General features: G+C 42.2%; 1 protein-coding gene across 7 annotated transcripts in view; it reads right to left on the reverse strand.

The window, feature by feature from the left end:
* Nucleotides 1-24,571, reverse strand: part of KCNQ1 (potassium voltage-gated channel subfamily Q member 1) — a 286,139-nt gene that overhangs the window by 130,301 nt on the left and 131,267 nt on the right. The window contains exon 15 of one of the 7 annotated variants that reach the window (XM_081205290.1): nt 9,205-11,727. The exons of the other annotated variants lie outside the window; for them this stretch is intronic. Coding sequence (XP_081061416.1) covers nt 11,658-11,727 — 70 coding nt within the window. The 3' untranslated portion in view covers nt 9,205-11,657. Of the gene's footprint in view, nt 1-9,204; nt 11,728-24,571 lie in introns of those variants that run through there. 7 annotated transcript variants of the gene reach the window in all.

Consider the following 24,571-nt stretch of genomic DNA (forward strand, 5'->3'; position numbering starts at 1 on the left):
GCTAGGGAAGGTCAACAGGCTCAGCCTTTGTACCATGAGACTACTGGCCTTTAGCCAATGCTTCTCCCTGCTGCCTGTTTCAAGATACTTGTCCACCCTCAGTGCCTGACAATTTCAAAGAGAGACCCTGATGTGTGCCACTGTGTGCGCACATCACAATTCCCCCAAAGCACAGTTCAAGAGCTGAATATAGTACTGGGTGTGGAATTCTGCTATGTTTTAGAAGTGGACTTCTATTTTTTATAATTGCAAAAACAAGGAAGTATTTGGAAATGCATGAAAAATGATTATTTAAATACAGAGGGGTTGCTGAACAAAATTTGCTGCGGCCAACTTGGAAACTCCCTGCCCATACCCCTAACTTGAGCAATCAGGATAACTTGTGCAAAATGTATAACTTGAAATGCAAATTTGTACTCATTATGTTGATTGTATACATAATTGCTTAGTATTACTATTAAAAAAAATATCATGTTTTCTTAGTGTAGAATTCTGGGTTGTTTTTTAAAGCACAGAATACCCACACCTCTGATTTGTATAACTGGTTTTCTTCGAAAAATCATCAAAATATTTAGTGAATGTTTTACTACGTTTCCATAAAGTATGCTTAAAAACAACTAAGAACACAGTAACATTTAATATGATTTTGAACATTTTGTAATGTTGTAAAAAATGACCTTCTCCCAATCTGACATTTTCCCACTAATGACATTAAAAAAAAAGGAAAAGCTCAAAGCAGAAGTGCTCGTTTCAAAAGAAAATTTCAACTGTCAACATTTTATTCCAAAAGAATGCAGCAGGCACAGACAATAGTGTGTGGCAGTTATTTATTTGATGAATTATTTCCAATGTACTGATTTTCATCTGGGGAAACTACAAAAACATATGTCCAGAAATATACAATGTAACCATGACATAAGACTAATTCATACAGTAACTATGAGTCTGCCAGAAACATTAAAATGCTACCCATATAATAATGTATTTATAGAAATAATGTAAATGTTTCTGAAGGGTAAGAAAGTGCACTTACCATAAAATAAATTAAGGAGATAAAAGTGTAATCCACTATATATCCTTTAAAAATCAAGTTATTGTATCAATTGTATTTATGTCATGATTAAATTGTGCATTTGTAGATATGTTTCTGTACATTTCCCTAGTGAAGGTTGCAACATGTGTCAGAAATTATTTATGAGAAAACTACTGTAGCTTTTGCTGCCTGGTTTCTGCATTTTTGTGTGGCTTCCTCTCTTTCTGGTTAATATTTTATTCTGCTCAGCTCTGGTTTGGGTAACAATTTTAAGGACACCATGTTGTGCCTTCACAGTGCTTACTGATAGAGAAGAACCTTCACTCCCAAAAAGAATTGTGGGACAGAAAATAAATAATACCAAATGAAAAACTGAGATAAATCTATATTGGCTTATGGGGGTGTACTCCATTGATAAGTTTTCCGCAGGAAGCTCCGCTGACAGTGAATGAATGGGAGCTGTACAAGAGCACCAAAGCATTCCTGTACAGCTTCCACATCATTACAAGGGGTCCTTGAACAGGACAAGGCATCCCTGGATCGCACTCTTGGACTCTGGCCAGGGCTACGCTTTCAATCCAATCTTTTCTAACAACAGCAAAAGTTACAAATGATTTAAAAAAATCTTAAGTGTCATTTAGCATATCAGACAAGGCATTTCTTCAGCAGTAGTTCTTTTAGCGCAATTAAAATGTATTAGTTAACAGTGATTCTGGTGGGTTCGCCGTGTACCAAATGTGCTAAAATAAATACACTCCATTCACGTCTCCCTTCCATAGACAAACACAGCCTGACACTTCTCAGCTTGAAAAACTGAGTGTACGTGTAAGATGTTTGTGTGGGGAATCCTTGCCTGCAAGCACTTTTGTGGCTCCTCTAGGAATAGAACGTTCTGCTTCTTTGCAAACTAAAACAAGATGGGGTTTTATTCTGAGGTTGTTTCCCCCCCACCCCACAGCAGTATTTACAAATGCAAAAACAGAACTTTCCACAGATCTATACTATTCAGATGCAATTTTCACAATCACCTAGCTTTTTACTAAAAAAACCACTTCCTCAAGGACATATGACAGGGCTCTCAGTTTGTACAACCTCAACTCATCATTTGATTTCCTACAGATTACCGTATTTTTCCGTGTATAACAAACCCCCGTGTATAACACAACCCCTATTTTTTGGGACTCTAAATAAAGAAATCCCTCATATGCACTACTGATGTAGAAAACGACCCCCAATTTTAAACTTGAAAAACTGGCGGGGGGAGTCTTATACACAGAAAAATACGGTATTTTTTACAAGTAGAACCAGTGTTAGAAACTCAGCTATATAAGCTAGGCACCAAATGGTTCCTTAAGCCAGGGTTACAGTCGTCAAAACAGAATGTCTAGTTGCCATTTTGGGGCCAGACGGCTCAAAAGTTTGATTCTTCAATATGACTTTTGGGTTCCTGATTGTGCAGATAAAGTAACACAGATAGAATTCTATAGGATGTGTTGTTAGTGAGTGAAAACAGACAGGATCCAAGGTTCCTCAGGCATGCAGCTCCAGATGGTGGAGACATCAGGGGCCATCCTGGTACCCGGTCATCTTCACTTGGTCACAAGTGGCCAACAGCCAGGTACAAAATGCACATTGGTGATTTTCAAATGCTGAGTAGAACTTGATGCAAATATGATTGTATGGCCATCTGACCTCACTCATGAATTGGGCACTTGAACCAGAGCTAAGAGAGAATGCTCATTTACCATAAACACAATGGCTCTTCTTAATTGTGTGTCGAGGTCCCCAGGGCCACCCCAATAACTCACACATCACACAGAAATTTTTTTGTTTAAGATTTTGGCATAATTTTGGCCACAACTTTATTAAAATACAAATTTGTGAGTGGTTGCTTAGGCATTGGTTGCGACTATCTGCCCCCACCATGGGGGACAGACTGACATTCCGCACGATGCGAAAGTCAGAATAGGGGAATACACTTGGGGTTAGCGACGGAGCAGGGAACCTGCCCTCACCCCAAATGCAACCAGGAGCTCATTGCTATGGCCCGAGCCCCCTTGACAGAGTGGACAAGCAATAGTTAGCCCCCAATTCCTTTAACAGAATCCCTTGCAGCAGCAGCATTAGAGGGGCAGGCACTCAACCACTGCCCCTCAACCAACCAAACCATAAACCAATGCCTAACCGCAACCTTACAAGTTGTGACAATTTGCTACGCAGTAGGCAAAAACCAAATGGCCCCAGCCAATCAGCCAGATGGACAAAATTCCTACTGGGCCCCTGCCCCAAGAGCAGACCACCCCATGACAGGCATAGCAAGGTCAAAGCGAACAACCCTAATTCTAGGGGGGGGGGGCAATCCGATGCACGGTCGAAAAGAGGAAGCCCTAGCCTCGTGCAAGGAGTTTTAGCATTTCTGGCTGTCAATCAACAAATGGCAACATTAACTTCTTCCCAACAACAAGGGAAGCCCCAATCGCATCAGTGGCCAACGATCAATTAGCCCGCCCCCAACTTTGGAGTGTCCTGGCGGCCCCCACCGCAACACGTGCTCTCCATGAAGGAGAACACGCTTTCTCAGCTGCTATTAACTATATATACACACACTCTTTGACCTTAATGGATTCAGGGGTCTCTCTAGCCAGCATCAATATCACCATTCTCCAGTTGTGAGAAGGATTTGCAGTGTGTGTGTGTATATAATCTTCATCATTTTCAAAAAAAGCCAAAAACAAAACAAAGGCTGGCTATAGAGTGAGCAAACAAATATCAATAGGGTGAACAAATTCTTCTTTTAAAGCATATCCAGACCAAAGTGCAATATTAACACCTCTAGCAGTATATTGTCCTCTACATTATGATTTTATGTGCATTTTATCAAATTTCCTGCAGATACTAGATGCCAACTAAGAGCGGATCCTTGAAGTAGAGGCCACCTTAGGTGAAAAGGGTAAGTGATAATGATGGGCCCTTGAATTTTGGAACAGGAAAGATTCTGTGAAAGAAAGCTAGCAGCATACCAGGGAAACAAAAGGGTTCTTTTTGGTAGCACGTAGAGAAGGGATTGGCTACCATTTCCCCTTCACTGAGAATTGGCAGGCTACACCGCTTACTCTAGATCTTGCCAAGTTCTGAATGAGTGTTTTATTTCTCCAGACTAATTATACATCAGCTGAGCAGTATTTGTTCCAGTTGCTCTATAACAGTCTTGTTGAATCATTGCTGGTTTCTTTAAAATAAAACATCACTACCTATTTTCACTGACGTATTATTACTATCATATACCATAATGTAATTGGTAGGGAAGGTTTACGTTTGAAGTTAATCATTTAACATTTTAAGTACAGCGACTGATAGCAATCTCAAGCCGTCTGAATCAAACAGAACTTGCACAGGCTCCCTCACATTATTAATCGACACCTAGCTAATCTCATGTTTATACAGTCGCACCTTGGAAGTCGAACAACTTAGTTCTCGAACGTTTTGGCTCCCGAACGCAGCACACCCAGAAGTGAACTTTGCGAACTATTTTTGGAAGCTGAATGTCCAACGAGGCTTCTGCAGCTTCCGATTGGCTTCAGGAGCTTCCTACAGCCAATCCGAAGCCACACTTTGGTTTCCGAACGTTTTGGGAGTCGAACGGACTTCCGGAACGGATTCCGTTTGGCTTCCAAGGTACGACTGTACAGCCTTTTATTTAAAAAGATGCCCCTCAGCTAGCAGCTTGCTGCTGTCTGTGTCTTATGGGATGCCAGGATTAGTGAAGCTGATAAGCTATTCCTCAAGAATAACTGTTTGTCCATCTGGCCCAGTGCTGTCTACTCTGAATAGCAACAGTTCTCTCATCACTTTTTATTATTATTATTGAGCATCTTGTTCTCACTGTGGCCACCCAAATGCCTATGGGTAACAGGACCAAATGCAACAGCACACTCCTTTGTGATTCGCAGCAACTTGCATATTGCCTCTGACAGCGGTGGTGGAACACAGCTCTTATAGCCGGTAGTCACTGATAGGCTTGTCCACCATAAATTTATCTTATCCGCTTCCAAAGTGATCCAGGTAGGGTGTCGTCACTACTTCTTTGTAGGAGCAAATTTCATATTATAACTCTGTGCTGTGTGAAGAAGGGGCTCACTCAGAGGTATGCTTTACGGGTGGGGAGTGCAGCTAGGAGACCTACAAGTAGAACCAGGCTCCTCTGCAAAGCCAAACCAACAGCCAGAGACAACATTTGACCTTATTATCCATACTGAGAACTTGAAATGACATGAAAACTTCCATGCTGGGAGTAATGTTGGCAGCTTTTAGTGCACAATAATTAGACTGAATTGCCACCACCACACACACATATGATTCACTTTTCCAGGACTGCAACCTTTGAGTTTTAGGTTCAAATGATCCTGAGCCTTGAATAAATAAATAACAATAATGAAATTGCAAAGCCACCGAACTTCATGAGATATTTTTTTTCTGAACCATGCCACAGCTCAGACTTAATTGAAAGTTAGCAACTTTCATGAATGTGCCTTGGCTTTTTTATTTTGCAAAGTTTTGATTCAGCTATACGGAGCACTTTTGCAGAGCTCAAGTCCTTGAAACCTGCAACCACTGATTTGACCCTGTTCAACAGTCCTCTGCCGACTCTTTTCTTGTTTGTCATCACTAAGAATGTACAGTTTGTTCTAAAATGTCCTTGAAGAACTGGAGTATACTTAATGCCATTTAAATGGAGTTTGAAGCAATCCATTATCACACTTTGTACTACACAGAAACAGTAAACCGTTCGGCCTTTTAGGAGCCAGGACTGAAAGAAGTAAGAGCATAGGGCTTCTACCCATAGCAAATACTCAAATGCAAACAGCATTATATTGTTTTGCAAAGGAATCAAACAATGCATATTTAGCAGTCCTCTAAATTTTGCTTTTGCAAATATAAACAATTAATTCATTGTCAGAATCCCAGAATGCAAATGCAGCTGACAGGTTCATATATTGCAATGTAACACTTTAAGAAGTTTCATGAAGCAAAACGTTGAAAGATGAGCTTGCTATAGGATTTTGAATATACAGTACATACACATACCGGTCACCAATATGTCCAAGATAACATACTAAAAAATACAAAAGGCAGCAACATCCTACAGGCTGAAAGCTTAAAATGAGACAGCAAGAAAGAGTACGGAAAGCTTCACAGCGTGACGTGGTTTATTAGCGGCCTGGAAACAAAGGGGCAAAACAATTCTGTCCCTTAGAGTGAGAAGCCCTATTATGAAGCCTTTCAACTCCCCAAAGAGTTGCCTTTTGACTCCCTCTCTGCTGTAGGACAAACAAGAAAAGGTAATTAGTATTAGATGGTGTTAGACGTTATGTAGCTTGTGACGCTCGTCTAATGAGCTGTCCTGCCAAATTATTATTTTCACATTATCAAAGGAGACGAATATGCACACTCAAAGGCAAACATATCTTGCTCTCTTTCTGAGAGGGGATTAAAAATTTGTTTTTGTTTGTGAGGACAAAACTACATGTTTTAAGTCAAATACAGGGTTCCTAGCTCCATGCTTGAACAGCATTTTCAGGGAAGAAGTGGCAGCTGGGAGGGTTTACTTAACTCTTACCCTGACTGATTCCTTAGCTGTGGTTCAAGTAGCCAAATCATGAATAAAGCAAAGTGTGTGGGAGAGGGTGGAAAGCTATGTTGGTGTGATACTGAGCAAATGGTCATGATTCTGTGCACGCACACACAGTTCCACCTTCACCCATTTCCTCCTTCCTCTTCTCAGTTGCCCCTTGCACACTGGCCACCCTCGTTTCCATGCCACTAACTGTCTACTGTTCATCAGCAGCCCCTTTTGCACGTGTGCACACAGACGCTCACTCACACCCATTTTATTATACACATTACTGTATCTTTAAGATGAATTGGCTCTTAAGAGCATGCCAGTCAGTTACCTTACTCAGAGAAGGTTAAGCAGCCTAACTTCATATAAATCCAGGATTGTGATGTGGCACTACAAATCCTTCACTGGGGGCTGTGTGTTGACACTGTCAGATTTTTATTATTAGTAAAATGTATATATTTCATATTCATGGATTCCCCACTGAGATTCTGGTTTTGACGAGCGCTGGTTGAAATGCAGTGTGTTTGTTCTCTTTTCCTAGTGTTCATTGGCTTAAAACACGACAGCACTCACTCAGTGGGCTTTTACTGCACATAAACACGGGCATTATAAAAACACCATGCTTAAACATTAGCATAATGATAACAATAATCACACTGTTCATTCATCCAGCTCTTCTGCAATCTAATTCTGCAGACTTGTAAAGAGACCTTTGTAATTGCAAGATGGGCATTTAAAGAATCTTTCAAATCCCCACTGGTGACATTGCAATATTGCCCAGTGTCTTGATCCTGCCAAAGTTCAAGACAACTGGTGGGAAGGGAAAAGTTCACTGTCAAATAAGCCTTTGCCAGCAGCAGCCCTAATATGATAATGAGAAAAAATGGTGTAGGATGCTGGTAGGCTGACCAGGTACAATTATGCTCCACATTAGTCTTGTTTTAATTCAATCAGCTATGATTTCATAGCAGGACAATTTGAGGTTTGGGTGTTGAAGAGAGAGGCAGCTTGAACACTGGCACTCCGTTGTGCTTGGTAAAGAATGTGACTCATGAGTGGGAGAAAACAGTGTAATGAGAGTAATAGTTGTCCGTCCCCCACCCCTCAAGCACAGGCATACAACAGATATTTCATTTATTATGAAACAAGAGCCAGATTAAATGAATAACTTTCCGTGTATTTACATGGGCACAAAATGTCACTTGGTCCAGCAGCCCTGCCCCTCCTAATGCATTCCTTCTCCTGTGTTGTATGCCTACATATCCTGCTGCACACAAATGATTAATATCTTTCAAGACCTTTAATATGGAACACATGTTTTCTTATTTCCTTTATTAACATAGCTTAGCATCACATACTATGCGGTGCTGTAAGCTTACTATAATATTGAATAGGCAGCTACCATTCTTTGCCAGTTCCCTATTCAAATTATGTTCCACACATTCAGAATTTCTCTCCAGTGTGTAAACAATTTAACATTTCATTTTATGGCAGATCATTCTCCGTAGGATATGGCATCATGCTCTATGTTGATTCTGGAATATGTCTGTATAACATACTGCCTATGTGATGTAATCTTGGCTCTGCAAAGGTCCCTTCAAATGAATTTGCCAGAAGGCAATCTCCCATATTGTAATCTTAGCAGCTGCCCAACTCAGGAATGGCCATTTAAAACTTATTAAAGTTACTCTGGCCAACAAGAAGAAAGAAACCAGGGAAGTTATTTTGGACTGTGACCATACAATGAAGAATAATTGCCTTCCACCACCCATGGAATAATGTATGCACACTCACCCTGCACACACACAAAGACTTAAAGACATTCAGAAAAATATGGTGCTTTGCTGAAGGGAGGGGAGTACATCTTTTTGGAGACTTTGACTATAAGCTTCTGGAAATGATTACCTGTTTGTTCAATATATCTCTAGCAAAATAAAGCTGGTGGCCAAGGATCACAGATAAAACAGAAATCCTGTAACAAATACACTTTCTTTTTCTGCTTTCCCCCCTCACTCCCTGCTTTTCTTATCTCGTTCTTCCTTGCACTATATAAAAGTTTTTGAAATCTGAACAATATATTAATACAATTTTAAAAAAAAATCAATGAAACAATCTAGATTTGACTGGGAGTTGTGAATTTCTATGTGCCTATTTCATATGATGCCTGAAATGAATGTCAAGGTGAGGATAAGCAATACAGTGGTACCTCTGATTAAGAACTTAATTTGTTCCGGAGGTCTGTTCTTAACCTGAAACTGTTCTTAACCTGAGGTACCACTTTAGCTAATAGGGCCTCCTGGTGCTGCTGCGCGATTTCTGTTCTGCATATGCTTCAGGTTACAGACTCCACTAACCCAGAAATAGTGTTTCAGGTTAAGAACTTTGCTTCAGGATGAGAACAGAAATTGTGCTCCGGCAGCGCGGCGGCAGCAGGAGGTCCCATTAGCTAAAGTGGGGCTTCAGGTTAAGAACAGTTTCAGGTTAAGTACGGACCTCCGGAACGAATTAAGTACTTAACCTGAGGTACCACTGTATACTTTTAAAATTGTAATATGTGAAGAAGCTCTAATTCACAAAACAGGTCAACAGATTACGTTACTCTATTTAAGATCTGTTAAATGTGAAAAATTGCATTGTGATAAGAAGCCAGAATTGGCCGAGGTCACTGAAATAGAGCTCGCTCAGAAACTAGGCCAGTGTTTATTGCTTGACATATTCAGCTTTATGAAAAAAATATAGCTCTGTTGACAGTATTTATTCTTGTAAACACATGGTACAAAAAGGCCAAGTCCTTAGAAAGCCCCAGGGACAGCTTAAATTATCTGAAATCTGGATTTTCAAGGGGTGGAATTAATTCTGATGTATTAACAGAGAACCCCTGTTTTGCTTGAGGTAGTAAAATAATACTCCTTCCCCCTTCACTCTCCTCAAGATTCACTGCAGGATATTCAGTCACAGAACATGTGTGGAATTCTATTCCCAGTAATGTGCAGGTCTTTCAAGGAGCTCCAAACTTATTTTGGTTAAAAAATAAAAATATAAAAAGAGCTCCCTTATACTTTTTTACTTCTAGAGGCATATGATGGGATCAAAATTGCCATGCACAGAATTCAACATGAATTGTGCAGGGGGAAGAGAGTTCTCCCAGACCCTACTCCCTGTGACACTACATATAGATCAAGCATCACCACAGAACCTTGCTACAAGGGTGGGAACCCAAGAGAGCAACACTCAGGGAGGTACCAGGTCAGGGATGGGCAAACTGCAGTTGGGGCTACTTGTGACCCTTGGCTTAATTTCATGCAGCCTTTGGCCTAATTTATATTTAATAAAAATAAAACTGAGAGGGGCAGGGGGCTCAGGTGGGTAGCAAAGGTGATGTCTAAAGGTGCCATGGTGCCCACAGCAGTCATGCTGGAGACTCCCATCTTGTGGATAGGGAGAGCCCAGAGGAAGAAAAAGAGATACGGTGAAGGGGGAAAGTCAGATGAATGAAGTGATGAGATAAGGAAGGTGGAAGCCCTCTGCTAGTTCAGATCTCTACACCTCCTTTGGCAGCCTGTTAAGTGGGGAGGAAAGGGCAAATAGTCGTACCTTGGATCCCAAATGCCTTGCGAGTTGAATGTTTTGGCTCCCAAACGCCGCAAACCTGGAAGTGAGTGTTCCGGTTTGCGAATGTTCTTTGGAACCCAAACGCCCAAGCTTCCTGCAGCCAATCGGAAGCCACACTTTGGTTTCCACACGTTTTGGAAGTCGAACGGACTTCGGGAATGGATTCTGTTCGACTTCCAAGGTACGACTGTATAATGTTTTTAGGGCTACACCAGTAAGATGAACAACAACTGGTTTTATTTATTTGTTTCTGTTATACAGTTTTCAGTCTGGCCTTGAGCCTGCTCAGTTCCAACTTTCCTCAAGCACCACCTTTTGGCCACTAGGTGCCAACAACATAAACCACTGCTCATCACTGGATTCGCCCGCACCTGTGACTGGCACGTGGACCATCAAGGCAAGGTAGTCTAGGGGCTGCCACCAGTAGGAAAACCACTAGAAACACTTTGCACATGCACACTGTTCTCTTTGCAACACAGTCACGGGTTCCAATTATGAAAGTGACTAATGTATCTTCCAATGAAAATACAAGGATGAGAGTGGTGCACTGAACAAGGCTCTGGCTTGGGCAGTTTGGCTTGGTCTTTGACTGATCCTGCCCACAAAACCCTTTGCTCTGGTGCATGCAACTGCTGTGGGATAAGCTACTTTGAGACCATTTGTTGTGGTGGAAAAGAGAATAAAACTTTCCCAAGGAATGCTTTGGTAGACTGAATGCATCCCACTGGACATAAACCATCCAGCATTGCAGTAAAACAACAAATAATATATATATATATATATATATATATATATTTACCCCCCACCCTGCACCAAAATGGACAGTGCAGTGTGAGGGGAGAAATGCATGCAATGGCTTTGTTAAGACACAAGTTTTGATTCTCATGTTAAGTTCAAAATGTTTTTAAAAGGTTACAAAACTAACTATGTGATAATGTCCCAGTAATCTACAGATGCAGCATACACAAAATAATCTGTTTGGTTTTATGCAGCCCTTATGTCAACCTGCAAGGTTCTTAAAAAAGAAACAGTAACCCCCTCCCCAACTCCACGTTTAAAATAATCCAAACCCCGACTCAAACCTTTTGATCTTTGCACAATATTAGCTGCTGCTAAGAGTGATCCTGCTGAGGGGTTGAATTTTTTTTTGAAGACTTACTTTAAAACACCACATGATACAGACAAGAGGCTGTGCCTAAAATATGAAATGCTAACTTTCATTTATATGACATGCTGTAGCATTTACGTAAATAAACCAGTGTTAGCTTATGTTTTTGATATTAGATACAATGCCCCTTAGAGAAGCCCTTGCTCAGCTCTTTTCTTCTGGCCTTGAGTAAATAAATCTACATTTCAGCTCAAGAATATGCTGCCACGTAAGCAGTTGGAGAGTTAAGTCTTTGTTCCCAAATGTTTGCAAAGCTGGAAGTTCTGGTATTTCTTTCTGTTGGAAACTTGGTAACTGGAAAAGAGAAGGTGCAGATAAAAGTAAATTCTACCACCTTTCAAGAAGCACATGCAATTATTTAATTTCGGGCCCGTTCCAGATGGCAGGAGTGCCACCCGGATCCAAGGCTTCACTTGCAATACACATGAATGGTCTTTCAAAGTGACCTGCCAGCACAGCTGTCTGGCAGGGCTATGAAATGCTTTTATATAAACAAGGTTGAATCCACCAGCAATCTATCATGTGGAATGTGCCTGTGGGGAGAAAAGAGAAAGAAAGTACAAGGCTAAGAAGTTGCAGAACAAGATCTTAGGAGAATGAAAACAAGCTTCAGATGAGAATATAAAGTTAAGCAATGACAGAGAGTCAAAAGGAAAGAGAAATAAAAAGGATGCCAGGAATGGGGGAGGGGAAGTCAATACTTGGAGGCAAGTTCTGCCGAAATTAAGAGACCTTAACCTCCAGGCACTTAGGTTCACAGTGTCAGACTCTTTTCGAACACACTAAATGTGCTCGGGACCAGGACCTAATGCCAGATCTTCCCGATTCTGGGAAAGCTATCACTCTATATAAATGGTCACAGCTGGGGTTCTGGCATGGCACATCCTCCTTTCCCAGAGGGGATATACGGTACATATATAAGAAAGCAAACATGACATAGCCAAGCACGGAATAGACCTCTTGCCTTCCCCACTCCCAACAGAGCCCATGTATTCTCACGCACACATGTAATACAGTACACAGATAATTCTCTTTAGCTGGTAAATTGGCTAAATCAGTATGCAGCTATGTTCCAAATGACAGCAATTAAATTTGAAACACACCAATTTGATTGCATGTGAATGGAAGCAAAACAGAGAAACACATTAGGGACTGGCATTCTCCTTGCCAATGATACAATATGCATATTAAACTCCCTAAGGAGAGATGACCATATTCCTTTCTCAGCTGCCTCCTTGTCTGTTCAAATATTGCATTATTATTATTATTATTATTATTATTATTATTATTATTATTATTATTATTATTATTATTATTATGTCATGGGGAGGGTTTGGCAGAACATGCAGAGAAGTGCTAGGATAACAAAAACAGCATTATCTATCTTATTAGTAGGTCCTGTTCTATTTTTGGAAGCAATATTCACTAGGAAAGGCAAGGCAACACTAAGCATTAATTCCTGCAGGCTCATTAGCTGCATTAAGTTACATGCACGTCTGATTAACTGGCCTAAGCAAAACTAAACATATCAAAAGTTTGCAATTAATTCATAACAATGCTTCAGAACAGTTACCCAAAGCAATGGTCTCAACAACTCAATAAACCAATTCCAAAGGTAATTTGCACACATAGTTTATAAAGGCCCTGTAGCTCTTTTAAACATATGTTTCTTTGATTATAAACAGCTGATGTACTACAGTAGGTTCAATTTTTCCAGATAGGCTTCCAAAAAAAGGATTACATTCACAGCATAATAAGATGAACTAAGTCATGGTATAAGCTGGAAGCACAATGTCAATTTTACCATACTCTGTCAATCTAATTTTGAGAGTGCTAAACTCCTATTGTTTATAAATTCTGATGTTCTCTCCCTGTCTCCCAATCTGACCACCTTGGTTAAAATGGCTTAAAATGCTTTTAAGAAATACAAGTTTTTCACATGCAGAAAACATGCTGAAATTTGAAATATAGTCTTAAAGGGTGCAATTCTACTCTCTGTTGCAGAAGGCACACAGTGATGGGGAAAAAAGAAGACTTTCCTTTCCTCCATGTGGGAACCACATACTATGGAATCCCATGACCCACATACAAAGTGGCAGCAGGAACGAGTACGTTGAGCAAAAGAGCTGCAATGGTGAAGCCAGGCACCCAGCAACCTAAGTAGATGATGCCCTCACCTGTCACATAGAAAAGATGCTACACTTGTTGAATGGGAAGGGGTTGGAAAGAAGGAAGAGAAGGCCAACCCAACATACTCCCTCATTTGCTCTCCCCTTTGCAAAACAGAGACCAGGATTATACAGTGGTACCTCAGCTTAAGTACTTAATCTGTTCCGGAGGTCCGTTCTTAACCTGAAACTGTTCTTAACCTGAGGCCCCCTTTAGCTAATGGGGCCTCCTGCTGCTGCGCCACCGGAGCACAATTTCTGTTCTCATCCTGAAGCAAAGTTCTTACTATTTCTGGGTTAGCAGAGTCTGTAACCTGAAACGTATGTAACCTGAAGTGTATGTAACCTGAGGTACCACTGTACTCTAAACCAATGCAGTAAGGAAAATACATGCAAGCCAGTGAAAAGTTCCTGCATGGTCTTTGGCCCTCTCACTCAGGAAAACTAGAAGAAATTGTACATGAGCATCTTGTCTTGCTGCTGTGATGCATCAAGCTGCAAAAGGACAGTGAGTAGCTCACACTTCTACACTTATATGAATTGGGCCCTGTGCACTCCTGTGTAGAGTGCAGCAGTTGTTGTTTTAAATGTTAGTTATTTATTAAATTTGTTTGACAGCATCAATGATTATGCCAGGCTACTGTTGGGATTTTCTGTGGCTCATGAATGGATTTCGCACCCTTAGAAAAGATGTGGATTGAAAGAAATGCCTGTGCAAAATTACCATAGGGAAATAATGTCAGAAGCAGCAGCCTAGATGAACTTCTAGGCTAACAATGTGAAGAACACCAACAAGGCCCATGGCATGACTCTGATTTAACAATTTATTGTGATTCCTTTATGATAGCCAAGATACAAGACAGTAAACATGTACTTCAGGATATAAGTTAAAAACCTGTATTCACAGATTACTTTCTGTGGGCCCAACAAAGCTCAAAACAAAGCCATAGTGATTATTCACTATTGGCTCCAGATAGTGTTGAGCAGGTGGGTGCAGTTTTTTTGTTTTTGTTTTAAACCTCATGTGCCAAATGGTGGGCCAAATATGAGCCATGGGTCTGAGGTTTCCATCCCTGCCATGGGCCGAGGAAGATCTTTGCAACAGCAAATCTGTTGTTTTCCAGACACTGGCTGTCCTTCATCTAGGAAGAGGGTACAATCAGCAGATCATCTGGGTGAAGATATTTGCGACTTCCCCTGTAGCCAAGTTATGCAACCAAGGATAACAATACTTTCGTGAATGCTCATAAGGCCAAATTCAAACCAAACAGAAGAATATGTTTCTAATAGGAGATCCTCAGAAATATACAGTGGTTACTCTGCTTAGTTTACCATATATGCCAAGAGATAAATTCTGCTTGCAGTTCTTTTATATGAAGCATGGGTGCCCTGGAAAAGATGGGACTGGAAGTACCTTCCCGAAGAACCCAGAGTGATTTAACAACCAATGCCTCTTCACAGGGAACTCTGGAAATCGTAGCTCTGGGAGGAAAACAGGGGTCTTCTCTCAGCACCCTTAACAAACTGCAGCTCTCAGAACTCTTTGCGGGAAAGCCATGGCGGCTTATAGTGGTCTCGTAGTGCTTTAAATGTGTGGTGTGAATGTGGCCTAACACTTGCAACAGGGATGCTTAAAATGTGGAGGTACTGGCCACCAGAAAAATACATCTCTCTTGGTCTCATTCTCATGCCCGCCTCACAAACACAAACACTCCCAGAAAGTAGACATAGCCAAGTGTGCTGGATAATTTCTCGTAAAATCTAGACCTCCTTAGAATTGTTATTCTGCCCATCTAAATAGAAAGAAATATCACATTCTCCCCCCCCCCTTTTTTTTGGTTTCGTAGACTGATATTTTTCTACACCAGCCTGCCTTCTCTCAACCACGAGCAATACAGCAAAGTAAATCAGTGAGTAAAGAGCCGCTGCATGGCTAATCCAATTTAATTAACTATGTGTCTCATAACATTTCCTTTTTAAAAAAGATATGATTTGCAGTGTGTTCCTTGGAGAAAAACATGCCCTGGCCATGACCTGAGCTTTTCCTGTGGCAATGCCAGGAAGAGATACCCAAGTACAGTGGTACCTCGGGTTACAGACGCTTCAGGTTACAGACTCCGCTAACCTAGAAATAGTAACTTGGGTTAAGAACTTTGCTTCAGGATGAGAACAGAAATCGCGTGGCGGCAGCAGGAGGCCTCATTAGCTTCAGTATAAGAACAGTTTCAGGTTAAGAACGGACCTCCAGAACAAATTAGGTTCTTAACCCGAGGTACCACTGTAAAGAGAGGGGTGCTTCTTTGTGTTTTGAAACTGTACTCCCCCTGCAATCTTTAAAATAAAGATACTATCCTATGCATATTTATTCAGATGTCATACAGAATTTAGTGGGGCCTTCTTCCAAGTAAATATGCATAGGATTGCAGCCCCAGAGACTAAAAGTAACATATCATTTGAAGTAACCTATCTTGCAAATGTTGAATATAATCCAGTGGTACTAATGGAGAGTGTGTGCAGAACTTTCCCTGTTCCTCGAGGGAAGGAATACTCCGCATGTAGCATACAAAACCCTGTTGCTTGAATGGAGCATTTTTCTTCAGAGATGGAAATGGGAAGCAAGAGCTTTCATACAAAATGAAACATGCCTAGATCCCATTGCAAAAACAAAACAAAACACAATTTTCAGTTCTTAACTATATGCTTATTTGCACGGAGTGCAGAAGTTAAGTCCCACTGAATTTAATCTTTGTACTGCAATTTTAAATGCATTTGATAGGCACTATGCCCCTTGACGTGGGTGGCACTGTGGTCTAAATCACAGAGCCTAGGGCTTGCCAATCAGAAGGTCGGAGGTTTGAATCCCCGTGATGGGGTGAGCTCCCATTGTTTGGTCCTTGCTCCTGCCAACCTAGCAGTTCAAAAGCACGTCAAAGTGCAAGTAGATAAATAGGTACTGTGCGCTGCTCTGGTTTCACCAGAAGCGGCTTAGTCATGCTGGCCACATGACCCCAAAAAAACTGTCTGCAGACAAACGCCGGCTCCCTCGGCCAGTAAAGCGAGATGATCGCCGCAACCCCAGAGTTGTTCGTGATGGGACTGAACTGTCAGGGGTCCTTTACCTTTTTATGCCCCTTGAACACAGTGGGGCTTACTTCTGAGCAATTGTTGTTGTTGTTAAAATTTGTATACTGCCCTTTACTCGTAGATCTCAGTGTGGTTCACAACATAAAATAAAAGGAGGCTGCTGTAACAGTTCCAGGGCTGAGCTGCAGCATTAAAAACAGATTCTGAAATACATTTCAACAGAACGATAGCTTGGAAGCCTAGAGGGGATCCCAGCCTGCAGCCCTGAAAATACTGCACTAACTTCCATTCAGTGTACTCCAGATGAGGAAAAAGACAAATGAGAACAAGATTGCTGTCATTAAAAGTAAAGCACCAGAAAGTAATTTTGGATTAAAAAACCCAACAACACTAAACCTATGCGTTTCAATATTAAAAAAATCATTCCAGTAGCACCTTAAAGACCAACTAAGTTAGTTCTTGGTATGAGCTTTCGTGTGCACACACACTTCTTCAGATACTTCAGAACCTATGCGTTTCAAGAAAGGGTTAACCAGCCAGCAGAGGCAGGAGGGCGTTTTTATTTATTTACTCTGAGTCAGGGGTCAGCAACCTTTTTCAGTTGTGGGCCGGTCCACTGTCCCTCAGACCTTGTGGGGGGCCGGACTATATTTTGAAGAAGAAAAAGAACGAATTCTTATGCCCACAAATAACCCAGAGATGCATTTTAAATAAAAGGACACATTCTACTCAGGTAAAAACACGCTGATTCCCGGACCATCCATGGGCTGGATTTAGAAGGCGATTGAGCCGCATCCGGACCCCGGGACTTAGGTTGCCTACCCCTGCTCTGAGCACTTCACTCCAGCTGGTAAGGAAAAGGAAAGGAAAGGTATGCAGTAGCAGACAGTTTTTCTTTGCTGGGTGTTAGGCCCTGGTGTGGGGGGAGCAGGGTGCACAGCTTCTGCCAGCCTGAAAATCTGGGCACACCCTCACCCAAAATTAAAACAGAAACAATAGGGCCTTGGTATTGCCAGGTGGGGCAGGAGCCCCCAAAGAGCCCCCATATCTGGCACACTGATGGATCCCAGTGCTGCATTTCCACTTGGGAGATTTTCGCAGCCTATCAAGTGTACTCCCCTGTCTCTCCTCCAGTTCTTTTGATGGGAGCAGCTCTGTACAGAGCCAGCTCTCACAATTTTGGCAGGGAAATGGTTTTACTTTCCCTCCGTGGTTTCTGTAGCAGGCCAAACCTTTGCACTGTAAGGATCTGCAGGAGGAAAGGAAAGGTACGCTGCAGCTATAAAGTTAAAAGAAAGGAAGAAGTCGTCCTTTAAGTCTAGCCATCCTTCCAAAAGGTGATAGATGGGGGTGGGGTCCAAAAGGTGATAGATGGGGGTCTTCAGAGAAGGAAAGCCAGATTACTAGTGTACAAGCCATCTGCAAGCAGAAGAAAAGACTGCAAAATTCCTATGAAATAATGCCATTCAATGCTGTTGAACCTTAAGAGGCTATGCTGAACCCAAATTTCTCTGAACAGTAAGTAACAAAATATTTACAACTATCGGAAAGCTACTTTTCATGCTGAAACAGTTAATGTGGTTAATTCTTCTGTGTGAAGCAAAGGCAGCCAGGCTCAATGCAAGTCCCATTTCTGTCTAGCTGTTAAGCATATGAGCATGTACTTTTTGGCTGTACATCAAGAACAGCTGCCTGAAATGTAACACAACACAAAATGTATCCAGTTACAATCTGGAAGAGGTAACGCAGGACGCACAATACAGATCTTTTCCTAGCAGCAAAATGAAAGTAGTGCCTGCCAATTTCAGACTTCACAACAGCTCTTATATATACCAAAAAGTCACCAGCATCTTTCTTAGCAAGTTAAATTATCTGAGAACTTAAGCTTAATTTAAAAAGGTGTTCTTTTACAATAAAAATAAAAAATTATGAGGCAAAGGCACCTATCACTATATTCCAGAAAACAAGCAGCGAGAACACAAGATCCCACAATAATAGCATGAGCCCCCACCCCCCTCTTTCCTTATGTAAATCTCTGCACTGGTGAAACAAAACTCTGCCTCTCCCTCAAGCTCTTTGGGCTTTGAGTCTCCTGTCACTTGCACAGCAGTTTGAGGAAGATGAGAAACAGCATAAGAGGACTCCTGCTTTATCCTGCCTTCTTCATACCACAGTGCAAATAAGTAAAACCCCCTCCTCCTCTTGAACTTGGGGAGGGGCATTAAAAGGAACAGGCAGAGAGGGCAAACAGTGACTGGCTAGGAAATCCAAACACAATTTATGGACCCAAGGGTATGGCCATACTGTGCCATGCTTGGTGCCAAGCTGGGCGAAAAATGTTGAATGTAGCGTAAGAGTGGAGGCAATGCCAATCCTACTTGTGCCATTTTCTTCATGAACCACCCACTCCCCCGAAAATTAATAATCACATCAAGGATCTTCTGTATACTTGAACATGGCTTCACTATTTGCAGAACAGGACCTCAACACTCCATGCCTTCTTAGCCTTCCTGTGAAGCAAAGCAGTGTGTGGTAAATTCTTTTTATTATTCTTATTCTTGCCCCTTGGATATTAATGCTATGAAAAATGTCTGGCAAATAGAAAAGGAAGGAACGAGCTCCATGGAAAGGAACGGCCTTAGATAGTCCATGCACCTTTACCCACCTTCATTGTGCACTCTCTCTCTCTCTTTCTCTCTCTCTCTCTTACACACACACACTCCACCACCCTGTTGTATGTCACACCTCACCCAGTTGTATGACCTCATCTTCACTGCTGGAAGAACTCCCTGAGGACCCACAATACATTACAATGCAACCTCTGCAGTCTTTTTTCTAAAGTAATTAAGGCTATGAGACCTACAGTTGGAGACTGCTGAAAAGATTTAACAGGCAGCTTGAAAGAGGGATCACCGCTTATGGCGCATACACTGATCCCGCTCTTGATGGTGCTAAACAGGTTTGGCAAGGTTTGTTTGTTAGTTTTAAAGCAAACTCCTTCACTTGTTGGACCATAGGTGAAAACGGCACAAAAAGGTGTGTGTGAGAATATGTGTCCGTGCACACCATGGGACGCCCAGCCTCTCAAACCACTTTCGGCTTCCATAAAACTATCGCTTGCCTCCAGGTTGGAATTTTCAGCAGAAAGCAGAGAGGATGGAAGTACCTTGGACATTCAGCAGGGGCTATTTGCCTCTTCCCAGCACAGACAGCCCCCGTTTAAACTCATGCTAACAAATCCAACTTATGGAAAGTGGCCTCGCATGCTCGATTTTCCGCCACAAAGTGGAATACTCAGCCACACCTGCCAAATCTGTCCAGATGGATGCATAAAGTGCTTCCACAGGACAATGGCACTGTTATTGCTCGATCCTTTCAGCTATTGATAATAAAAACATGAACAAAATAGCCTGACTGATAGCCCTCAGGGTAAAAAGCTGCTTGCAGGACCCATGAACAAACTGTACACTGTACAAACAAAAGCCCATTAACTATAGTGACCACATGTCAGACAGGCATGTGCCTGAAACAAAAATATGTCATTAACAGTGTGGTATAAGGTTCCAAAACTAACATTTTAAAATCAGCCAGTATCAGTCAAATCCCTCAATCAAGTTGTTATCACTGAGTGTGTATATCAAGTTGGTCAGAGTGGACTCAACGACAAAGGATATGGGGATGCTATGGGGTACCAGCCAGCATTCTTTCTGCCTCCGTTGCCTGGTCTCTAATGTGCCTTAGAATCACAGAATTGTGTAATTGAAGAGTTGGAAGGGACCACAATGGTCATCTGGTCCAACCCCCTGCAAAGCAGGAATCTTTTGCACAGCATTTAACCCACAACTATGAGATTAAGAGTTCCATGCTCTACTGACTGAGCTATCCTTATCTACATTTTCCTTTCACTAGTCTTAGCTCCTTGACCTCAACAAATCTGAGCTTCAAAGAAAACACAATAGTGGTAGACCCATCCTGGGGGTGGAGATCACTATTTGCCTTCACCACTTACTTTTCAAAGTCTCATCTTGACTATTTTCTCTCTCCCAACCAAGCTTCTGGAATCAAGAGTTGATGAGAAAAGTGCTCTAGGGAACAGAGTAAAGGGCAGAAAGCTGCTGATGGAGAAGCAACTACCACTCGCCACCTGTTCACTTCCACCCTACAATGTTCTGGGCCCAGTTCAGGTCCGTTCCCAAATCCAAGGGTTCTGCGGGGAGTCAGTCCGACAGGGCCAAAGCAGGACACGAGGCAGGAAATCAGGCAAGGTCAGGTACAGGATCATAGGCACGTTCTGGCAAACAGCAATGTTGCTCCAGCAACCTGGGGTGGGGTCCAGCAGCCTTTTATCTCTGTCGGGGTAACGGCCGGTTCTGATCCCCCGATGACTCACCTCTCTGTCTCACCCGGAGGTGAGCACTCCTCCTGCGAGTACTCAGGTCTTTCCTCCTCTCAGACCTCAGTCTCTGCAGCTCGGGAAATGTCGGTGGGTTACTAGACCCAGAGGCCGCCTCAACCTCTCCTGACCCAATTGGTAGTGGAGCAGCTGTAAGTGATGGCCCAGCTGAAGGCAACAAGGTAATCCCCACATCTGGAGCCAGGGCAGGCTCAGGCCCCTGGCTCGGCCCAGCTGGTGCTTGTTGCAGGGGAACCTGTGCAGCCTGGGGCTCTTCAGAATCAGGCCCCAGACTAGGTTCAGATGCCGCCTGGGGCAAAGGATCCGGTGTGGACTCCGAGTCCAATTCCAAGTCCCAGGTCATCACATACAAAAAGGGGACACTATCATACTTCATACATGACTGGGGTCGTTCTGGGCTTAAATAAAGTTTTGCTACCACCACTCATAGTTGCTGTGGGAGTTACTGTGTGGACTTGACAGACGTAGGTCAAGTGACATTAATGACTGTGGCTTTATGCCAGTTTATTTGAAAGCATGTGTGAGTTCATCATTTGTTGTGTTAACACTGAGCTGAACATACAACACTCCCCAGCTGGATTAATCTCTGGAAAGTAATGCAGACTCCTCCAAGCAAACAACAAGAGTAAAGTTGTTCAGATGACACTAGTATCTGGCAGCTTGTACAAAAGAATATGACAAAAGGATCCCATTTGTGGTAGGGCTGAGATCATTACAATTAAGTGATCCATCATTAAAGACACATTAAACTGCATATTTTAATCCAACTCTAACTAGAACTATCCCTTGTGAAAGGGTGTTGAATGCTGACGGAACTTAGAAGTTCCCATGGTGCCGCATAAGCTTGGATGTGTTGTGTGCATAGAGGGGTACCTGGAGGCTCAGAAGTTCAATGTGCATGGAGCCTCTTGGAATGCGCCTGATTTGTACTACGCAGACCACAACAGGTGCACAGGAGGCATCTATGTCTTGGCTTGTGCTAATGCCAAAGCCTGCATATGCCAACACCTACAGACTGCCAAATTCTGACTGTTTCTAGAATCTTGCAGCAGCCCTGATTTTGAATCAAGACAGCTAATTAACTATATGTTATATTAAAGGTAAAGGTAAAGGGACCCCTGACCATTAGGTCCAGTCATGGCTAACTCTGGGGTTGTGGCGATCATCTTGCTTAATTGGCCGAGGGAGCCGGCGTACAGCTTCCGGGTCATGTGGCCAGCATGACTAAGCCGCTTCTGGAGAACCAGAGCAGCGCACGGAAACACCGTTTACCTTCCCGCCAGAGTGGTACCTATTTATCTACTTGCACTTTGATGTGCTTTTGAACTGCTAGGTTGACAGGAGCTGGGACCGAGCAACAGGAGCTCACCCCGTCGCAGGGATTCAAACCGCCGACCTTCCGATCGGCAAGCCCTAGGCTCAGTGGTTTAACCCACAGTGCCACCATGTCCCATATATGTTATATTAGTTATCCATAATAGCATACTTGAATTTTAAAAGTTAAATTGGTATTGTGCTGCTTTGATATTGTACTGCTAATGTATTGTATGTGTAATTTAACTGTCCGAAATACTTTGGGAGTATTAACTGGTGCCCTCCAGATTTTGGAGATTTGAGCTCCCATCTTCCCTGACCACTGGCCATTAGGGCGGTTCATAAAAAAACCTTTTATTTGAAAATGCCTGCTCCAAAGGTCTTGACTTACTACACTGGGGATTATATAGCTATATCTGAAATTTCATGCATATCAGTTAATATCTTGACCCTGCTCCACTGAATTGAAATTTCAGCCTTTACGACATAGGAAAATGGCCAAGTAAACAGCTATTTTCATGGAGGAGGGTCAAGATATTAACTGATATGCATGAAATTTCAGATATAGCTATATAATCCCATGTGTAGTAAGATTAGACCTTTGGAGCAGGCATTTTCAAAACAAAGTGTTTTATGAACCGCCCTACTGGCCATGCTGGCTGGGGCTGATGGGAATTGTAGTCCATCAACGTCTGGAGGGTACCATGTTGGCTACCCCTCAGGTTCAGGGTAACTCATCAGTTTATAGGGGTTCCGAAAGCTTTAGCAGTACAGTGGTACCTCGCAAGACGAAAAACGCGCAAGACAAAAACGCGCAAGACGAAAGAGTTTTCCGTTTTTTGAGTCGTTCCGCAAGACGAATTTCCCTATGGGCTTGCTTCGCAAGACGAAATGTCTTGCGAGTTCTTGCGAGTTTGTTTCCTTTTTCTTAAAGCCGCTAAGCCATTAATAGCCGCTAAGCCGCTAATAGCCGTGCTTCGCAAGACGAAAAAACTGCAAGACGAAGAGACTCGCGGAACGGATTAATTTCGTCTTGCGAGGCACCACTGTAAAAGGTCTTTACAAAACTGCTTTAAAAATCTCCCTTACATGTTTAAAATTATTATTATTTTAGCCCCCTTTAATACTATGGTCAGTTACAGAGCAGAACCTTTTTCACTTTACAGTATTCTCCAATCCAGATGTTTTCCTCTTCATGAAAAAAAAAAGGTTCCCTGAAATCATAATCATATAACTGTAGCCATATGTTATGATGGTATGTAGGCAGACTTGGAAATCCATGGAAGAATAAGGAAAAGCACCAAAGCAATACTTAAAAACAACAACTGAGGCAACACTTACTACTAAATGTCTCTAGTAATGGGTGCTGCAAGCACACTTTTTAAAAGGGGGACACTATGGGTAGAACTCAACATGTTTTTATACTGTGTTTTTATGTTGTGAACTGCCCCAAGATCTGTGGCTGAAGGGCAGTATACAAATTTGATGAATGAATAAACCAGCACTGCTCTGTCTGTACGGGCATTTCAACTTCCATGTGGAATGATCCCCTCTCTCCTCCACCCACGCACTGCTCTCCTGACCCCCTCAAAGCCAAGTTTAGGAACCCTCCTTTTTCAGGTAAAGATGGTAGAATGCTGGAGTTGGAATTATGCAGACAAATTTGCATGCCCATGTTGAGGCACCAGATTTCCACCACCTTTTTAGTTCCCAAATAAAATCCCCTCCAAATAGGAAGATCTAGCCAGCATGCCATAGTTTGGTTCAACGTGAACAGAGACTATGTAAGCTATAGTGTATTACTTCTGTTCTGCATTAGTCGCCTTGAATCACAAAATGTTCAAGCAATTCTGAAAGTAGAAACACACTAATCAAAGTTCAGACAGAAACTGACTGCCCAGTGCTGAAGTGGCTTGGCATAAGCAGACAAGGCTAACAGGAGAGAAAACTTTGCAGAGAAGGAAAAGTTAAGAAGGCAGTTCCTCAGCCAACTCTTCAGCCGTTCTCACAAAACCATAAACAATCCTCCCAGCCCCATGTCTAACTGACAGATGTCTGCAGTACATCATTTCGGAGGGCAGACATCTTCCTTTGAAAAGCTAAAGAAATGGCTATGAAATTTGGAGAATGCAACTATATATAATAGTACTCATGCTCC

This window comes from Podarcis bocagei (assembly GCF_964188305.1).
Source record: "Podarcis bocagei genome assembly, chromosome: 1".
Taxonomy (NCBI): Eukaryota; Metazoa; Chordata; class Lepidosauria; order Squamata; family Lacertidae; genus Podarcis; species Podarcis bocagei.